Source organism: Capra hircus, chromosome 19 (assembly GCF_001704415.2).
Source record: "Capra hircus breed San Clemente chromosome 19, ASM170441v1, whole genome shotgun sequence".
Classification (NCBI taxonomy): Eukaryota; Metazoa; Chordata; class Mammalia; order Artiodactyla; family Bovidae; genus Capra; species Capra hircus.
The window spans coordinates 8,716,978-8,725,250 of record NC_030826.1 but is presented as its reverse complement, the minus strand read 5'-3'; the positions used below and the strand labels follow the sequence as shown (position 1 = coordinate 8,725,250).

At 43.0% G+C, this 8,273-nt stretch overlaps 1 protein-coding gene across 1 annotated transcript; it reads right to left on the bottom strand.

The window, feature by feature from the left end:
• LOC102186152 (olfactory receptor 4D1-like) lies at positions 720–1,670 on the bottom strand. The gene has a single exon (XM_013971780.2). It carries the CDS (start codon positions 1,668–1,670, stop codon positions 720–722), a length of 951 nt encoding a protein of 316 aa, XP_013827234.2.

Sequence of the window (8,273 nt, the reverse complement as noted above, 5' to 3'; positions counted from 1 at the left end):
GAAGCAGGACAAGGTCCCTGCCCTCTCTAGCCTGGGTTCCCCAACCACCCACAACATTGTCCTCATAGCCATACCATCCAAAGTATATAAAGATTTGCTCACTAAAGTAGAATATCCTGCAGAATATCCAAGAAGTATTTGGTCAAGAAAGACCCAGTCCAAAGTGCAGGTAAATATGTACTTTGAGGATGAAAAATATTTAGAAGCTTAGCAAATGATATCACTTCTGAAATACCACAGTAGGGAAAGAGGCAAAGAGCAGGGAGGAGGACAAATGTAATTGTTCCAGATTTGACATGGAAGTGTTGACCATTCAGCAGAGATATTCACCCATAGAAGAGGAACTCTCTAAGTTTTCCCTTGTGATGGCGAGATACTCTGAGTTTCAAATCCCACCCATATCTCCTGCCTCAAAACCCGGAGTCAGAGGAGCCATCTCCTGGCCAAGCTCTGCCCCTCACTTGCTGTTCATCACTGAGCAAGTCTTTTCTCTCTGAGTTTTCTCGTTTGTAAAACTCTATATTACTACCATACCTCCTGTCAGTTTTGTAAGAATGAGAGAGAAGTCTGAAAGTAACTAACAAAAGAGCTGACACAGGAAAATGTCTGTAGAAATATCAGTTTAATTTCAACCATCACACTCCATATTTTCCACATCTCACATGGAAAACAAAGGTTCATTGAGAAGATTTGTCATTTAAAATCAACCTATTTTAAGTTCACTCCCTACTGGAAATCACTAGGCGCTTGCCCAGTCTCTTCACTGCTGCCTGCATCTCCTGGTTCCTCAGGGTGTAGATCATGGGGTTGAGCATGGGGGTGATAACTGTTTGGCTGATGGACACAGCTTTGTCCATGGGGAAAGAGGTGAAGGGCCGGGCATAAATATAGATACAGGGAATGAAGACCATAGACACGACAATGATGTGGATGGTGCAGGTGGAAGCTGCCTTCCTCCTCGCCTGCCCAGAGTGGGACCTCAGCATCACCAGAATGACTGTGTAAGAGATCAGAAGGAGGAGGAACCAGATGAGGACCAGCATCCCACTGTTGGAGATCATAAGGAACTCCAGGAGGGAGGTGTCCATGCAGGCAAGCCTCAGCACTTGTGGAATGTCACAGTAGAAGTTATCTAGGATGTTGGGTCCACAGAAAGGCAATGGGAGCATCAGAACCAGCTGGACAATGGAGTGGACAAAGCCCCCTACCCAGGCAGCCACCACCAGCCCCACACACACTCGAGTGTTCATGATGGTGATGTAGTGGAGAGGCCGGGAGATGGCTATGTAGCGGTCATAGGCCATCACTGAGAGGAAGAGGAGAGTCCCACCTCCCAGAAAGTGGAAGAAGAAGATCTGAGTCATGCAGCCCTCATAGGAGATGGTCTTCTTCTCAGCAAGGAAGTCCACCAGCATCTTTGGGGCAGTGACTGAGGAGAAGCAGACATCTATGACTGCCAGGTTTCTCAGTAGGAAATACATGGGTGTGTGGAGCCTGGAATCAGAGGTCACTGTGACCATGATGAGGAGGTTTCCCATGACAGTGGTTGTGTAGACAAACAGGAACACCAAAAACAAGAAAAGCTGGAGCTTCTGGTTCTGTGAGAACCCTAGGAAGACAAATTCTGATACCCACGTGAGGTTCTCTTGAATCCATGATGTCTTCTCCATACTCCTAAAGAAAACACACCAGAGATAGGCATGAAGTTGTTGCTTGCCCTCTTAGTGCTCAAGGGCTCAATTCAGTTGTCCAAGTCAATATAATGGGCATTCTTATGTACAGATTACAATACCAAGTGCTGACTGAATGACCTTGTCTCTGGAAAGTTTACTAGTTGGTGCTGGGAAAAACATACGTGAGATATCTTAAAGCCGTCCAGACTCATGCCACCTGCTTTTCCAAGATTCAGTGTAATCTAGCTGGGAAGATACTTAGAGTGAAACCAAACAGAATCGAATTTGAGAACTTCTATTTCTTTGAGATTTGGGCTTGAGTAAGCTATTTAATGTGAGTCTCAGTTTCCACATCTGAAAGAAATATGTTTTCTTTATAGAAATTGGCTAAGGGATTAAATAAAATGACACATAAACTTCCCAGGATAGTATTTAGAATAATAAATATTAATCACTGTCCTCTGTGTAGTCTTCTACTCTACTCCAGTCTCTGCTACATTTTTACACCAATCGTTTTTCCTTTTTAAATATTAATTTATTTAAAAAACCTATTGTGTTTTGCATAGCTTACAGGTTATTTTCAATTAGAGTTATTAGAAAGCGTGAATATTATATCCATCTTTTTTCATGCAACAATGAAAGCAACAGAATGTTCATGAAATTCTCATGTGCCTGATTTCCCTTCTGAATTTCGTCATAATGTGCTAGACACATAGGCCTTGATTTCCCAATTTATTTGTGCCCTTCACTACCCATCTTTGCTTATGGTCGGTAATTAAAACCTGCATGTGTGTGTGCGCATGCTATGTCACTTCAGTCATGTCCAGCTCTTTGTAATTCCATGGACTGTAGCCCCCCAGGCTCCTCTGTCCATGAGATTTTCCAGACAAGAAAACTAGAGTGGGTTGCCATTTCCTACTCCATGGGATGGGATCTTCCCAACCCAGGGGTCTCTTGTGACTCCTGCATTGGAGGGCAGATTCTTTACCAGTGTGCCACCTGGGAGAGAGAGATCCAGTTTTAGCTGAACTGTTTAAGGATTTTTTTGCTGTTTATGGGGCTAATCCTCAAAGCAGAGAATGTCCTAAATATTCCAATTTAGGTGGTGTTAACTGGGGTTAACTGCTAGGTGTGTTAAAAGTTATTGGGGTTCAGGACATGTGAGGGAGTCTCTGAGTACAGCTGCACATCTGGAACATTCCATTTCTTTCCAACCTCCAGGGTAGGTAACCCTTACTAAATGAGGCTCCTCAGATTGTATGTGGGAAAATGGCAAGGGGTAAGTATTTCATTAGTGAAGAAATACATAAATGCATTGTTTGAAGCGGACTTAGATTTCTTCTGAAATGATGGCAATTTCAGAAGGTGGTATTGATCCAAGGGTAGAAGAAAAAAATGTAGAAGTAAAAGAAAGTTAAATAAATGAAGAATTCAAAGGAGAAAATTTATCATAAGGAAGGAAGCTGGGGGAATAGAATGGTGAAGGAAGAAGACATGGAAAGGTGGTGTGGCAGGGGAAGGAGTGGGAACAAAAATGAAGGACTCCAAGGGTGAGAGACAGAGGCAAAAGGTGAGGGCTAAGTGCCCTCCCTATTCCTTTGGCTTCCTCTCAGTCTCCACCCACTCTCACCTGACTTCCTGAAATCTGTTATCTCTCAGGGGTCACTCCCTTTTTAATTTTCCCTTTCATCTTTCATTCCAGTGCACCTTCTACACAGCTGTCCAGACCTTTCAGAATGCTAATCTGATCATGTTCCCCTCTCACATCTATTCTTGTAGTGATTCCACCAGAGCCCCTTAGGAGACACATATAATACTTTGTGGATCAAGTCAGGGTAGAAACATATACATGTGCACACAATTCAGCATGTCACACAGGGCTTTAAATGTAAGTTCCATCTGCCTTTCTAATTAGTACCTCCACCTCTGGTGATCCACTAGCTCTTTAATGGAAAATAGTCTTAAAGATGCTGTGTATTTATTTCCCTTTTTGTTTCCTGCAATTTTCTTCATCATCTTCTCAACCATAGAAAAAGTCAATGCGAATATCACCATTTTCATCAGTCTTCTCATTATTTCTCCCATGCAGAACAAATTCCTCATTTTTCAATGTTCTTTAACATAAAAAATGGGGCTTCCTTGTGGCTCAGATGATAAAGAATTTGCCTGCAATGCAGGAAACCGCAGTTCCATCCCTGGGTCAGGAAGATCCCCTGGAGAAGGGAATGGCAACCCACTCCAGTAATATTTCCTTGAGAATTTCATGGACAGAGGACCTTGGCAGGCTACAATCCATGAGATCATAAAGATTCAGACACAGTTGAGTGAATAACAGACACATATACAAACATAAACATACAAACATTGAAAACAAACCTCTGTTACAGGTTTATTATCATTCATTTTTTTAAACTTCTCCCCTCAACCAACCACATCATAATTTCAATATCTTGGTAACCCCAGAACTTGGAACAGCAACTCTGATACACCTTATGCTCAGTGAATATTGTCCAATTAATGTATTACGTAGGTAATTAATTATGTGGAGATTTTAAAAGTGATTTTACCTATCTTCCCTGTCTTATAAGGCCAGATCTATATTTGTTTGCTAAAAGTACTGGGTTTTACATGCAACCTGAAGCAGCTGTTTTAATAGCATATACCCACCCTCAGATTTCTTCCCAAAGCTCTTCTCCAACATTACACTTAGTACCATCAAGTCTAGGTCACTTGTTTATTCTCCCCACCCTCCAACAAGTGTTTCTAAGAACGTAACTATCATTGACCTATCTGAGGGTGTGGAAACCCTCAGGCTCTCACCTTTCTTCAGGCCTGGATGGGAGAAGAGAGTTCATGTCTTACACTTCCTGGGAGACTCTCTCCATACAGCCTCACAGCTTCCTCATCTCTGGCATCACTGACACACATGAGTCATGACCCTGGGGAAGAGTGCATATTCTCAGGGAGAAATTATTGGACTGAGCTCAGGAAGCAGAGTTGAAACAATTCCCGCTAGGGTGAGGGAACAATGGGAGTTGTTAAAAAAGTTTCTAAGTCTCTCAAAAACACCATTTAAGAGGCTTACCTTGAGGAAAACAACAACAACAACAATGAAAACAAAACAAGAATCAAATACACACACACACAACCTAAACAAAAGTCAACAAAGGACACTGAAAATTATAGAGATTCATGACATGTAAGATTAGGAGATCAAGATTAGAAAAATCAGATTCTCTGAAAGTTTCCAGGATTTTTGGAAGGACCTACTTCAGAGACTATAAGCATGCACCTGAATCACCTGAAGGGGATGCTAAGCCTAAGATTCAGTAGCACTTGGACGGCTGCGATCTACAGGGAATTAGCATTTCCAACAACTTTTCAGGTAATGCTAATGCTGCTTATCTGGGGCCACAGTTTGAGAATGACTGATTTTCACTGCTCTTGTCAGTATGATGGACAGTTTCTCTCTCACATTATCAAGACCATTGGTTTGACAGCTTACTTTAAAAAAATTAATTGGCTGTATTCTAGAAGATGATGGAGGAATAGGATGGGGAGACCACTTTCTCCCCCCCAAAATTCATCTAAAGATCATTTGAACGCTGAGCAAATTCAACAGAACAACTTCTGAACGCTGGCGGAGGACACCAGGCACCCAGAAAGGCAGCCCATTTTCTTCAAAAGGAAGTAGGGCAAAATATAAAAGATAAAAAGAGAGACAAAAGACTTAGGGATGAAGACCCATCCCGGGGAGGGAGTTGTGAAAGAGGAGAAGTTTCCAAACACCAGGAAACCCTCTCACCAGCGAGTCTCTGGGGAGTTTTGGAATCTTTAAAGGCAACATAACTGGGAGGGGGGGAAAAAAAAAAGAACCCACAGATTACACATCTAGCTGTGACTTCCAACCAAGTCTGTGCCTTTGTGGAGTATCCGAGACCCTGAACCTGAGCAGCTTAGACCTGGGAAGTGCACGCAACCCAGGGCCCACTTTAGACAGTTCCCCTGCAGAGCAACCTGGAGCCTGAGCAGTGTAGACGGGCAAAGCACACATGCCAAGAGTGGCGGCAAACCCAATGTGGCCCAGACACTGTGAGCACTCCCCCCACACACCAGTGATGTTTCTTTGCAGTGTTTCTCCCTCCCCACAGGACAACTGAACAATTGAGCCTAAATAAGTGACCACCTTTGCTGCCTTGTGTCAGGGTGGAAATTAGACACTGAAGAGACTTGCAAACAGAGGAAGCCAAAATAAACAAAAAGGGAATTGCACTAGAAGTGACAGGTGCAACAGATTAAAACCCTTTAGTGACGACATTGGAAGGGGCCTATAGACCTTGAGAAGAAGTATAAGCTGGAACAAGGGACTATCTGAAACTGAACTGACCCCACACTGCCCTCAACAGCTCCAGAGAAATTCCTAGATATATTTTACTGTTATAATTTCATAATTTTTAAATTGTTTCAGTTCAGTTCAGTCGCTCAGTCATGTCTGACTCTTTGCAACCCCATGAATTGCAGCACACCAGGCCTCTCTGTCCATCACCAACTCCCAGAGTTCACTCAGACTCATGTCCATTGAGTCGGTGATGCCACCCAGTCATCTCATCCTCTGTCATCCCCTTCTCCTCCTGCCCCCAATCCCTCCCAGCATCAGAGTCTTTTCCAAGCAGGCAACTCTTCACATGAGGTGGCCAAAGTACTGGAGTTTCAGCTTTAGCATCATTTCTTCCAAAGAAATCCCAGGGCTGATCTCCTTCAGAATGGACTGGTTGGATCTCCTTGCAGTCCAAGGGACTCGCAAGAGTCTTCTCCAACACCGCAGTTCAAAAGCATCAATTCTTCGGCGCTCAGCCTTCTTCACGGTCCAAATCTCACATCCATACATGACCACTGGGAGAACCATAGCCCTGACTAGACAGAGCTTTGTTGGCAAAGTAACGTCTCTGCTTTTGAATATGCTATCTAGGTTGGTCATAACTTTTCTTCCAAGAAGTAAGCGTCTTTTAATTTCATGGCTGCAGTCACCATCTGCAGTGATTTTGGAGCCCCCCAAAATAAAGTCTGACACTGTTTCCACTGTTTCCCCATCTATTTCCCATGAAGTGATGGGACCAGATGCCATGATCTTCGTTTTCTGAATGTTGAAATTTAAGCCAACTTTTTCACTCTCCTCTTTCATTTTCATCAAGAGGCCTTTTAGTTCCTCTTCACTTTCTGCCATAAGGGTGGTGTCATCTGCATATCTGAGGTTATTGATATTTCTCCCCACAATCTTGATTCCAGCTTGTGCTTCCTCCAGCCCAGTGTTTCTCATGATGTACTCTGCATAGAAGTTAAATAAGCAGGGTGACAACATACAGCCTTGACATACTCCTTTTCCTATTTGGAGCCAGTCTGTGGTTATTACTCCTTTAATTTTCATTTTTATAACCTACTATTACCTTGCAAAAAATACCCTGTTTTTATACTAAATTTCATATATATATATTTTTTTTATAATTTTGTGATTTTTTTAATACTGTATTTTTGAGAGTCTAACCTCTACTCTAGATTTTTAATCTTTGCTTTTTGGTATTTGTTATCAATTTTGTACCTTTAAGAACCCAGTGTTCAGAACCCATTTTTACTTAGGAGTGTGATTACTGGCTTGATTGCTCTCTCCCCCTTTTGACTCACCTTTTTCTCCACCAGGTCACCTCTATCGCCTCCCTTCCCCTTCTCTTCTCTACCCAACTCTGTGAATCTCCTTGTGTGATCCTGGCTGTGGAGAACACTTAAGGAACTGATTACTGGCTGGATCTGTCTCTCTCCTTTTGATTCCCCCTTTTCTCCTCCTGGTCACCTCTGTCTCCTTCCTGCCTCTTCTCTTCTCTGAGGGGTCCAGACTGTGGAGAGCACATAGGGAACTGATGACTAGCTAGCTTGCTCTCTCCCCTTTTGATTCCCCCTCTTCTCCTCCTCATCACCTCTATCTCCCTCCTCCCTCTTTTCTTCTCCATGTAACTCTGTGAACCTCTCAGGGTGTCCCTCACTGCGGAGAAGCTTTTCATCATTAACCTACATGTTTTATCCTCAGTGCTGTATGGATGGAGAAGTCTTGAGGCCACTGTAAAAATAAGACTGAATGCCAGAGGCAGAAAGCTTAAATACAAAATTTGAGAACTCCAGAAAACTCCTGAATCCAGAGAACATTGATCGAGAAGAGCTCATCAAAAAACTTCCATACTTACAATGAAACCAAGCTCCACCCAAGAGCCAACAAGTTTCTGAGCAAGATATATGAAGATTATTCTCCAACAACACAGGAATGTAACTCTGAGCATTAAAATACAGGTGGCCAAAAGTCACACCAAACCCAGAGACACCTGAAAACTCACTACTGGACACTTCATTGCACTCCAGAGAGAGGAGATCCAACTCCACCTACCAGAACACTGATGCAAGCTTCCCAAACCAGAAAACCTTGACAAGCCACTTGTCCAACCCCACCCACAGTGAGGAACCTCCACATTAAAGAGGAGCCACAAACTATCAGCATACAGAAAAGCCACCCCAAATGCAGCAATCTAAACAAGATGAAAGGCAGAGAAATATTCA

Excerpts from the sequence above, each read along its gene's own strand:
- LOC102186152 (XM_013971780.2), bottom strand. The coding sequence starts at position 1,670 with ATGGAGAAGACATCATGGATTCAAGAGAACCTCACGTGGGTATCAGAA.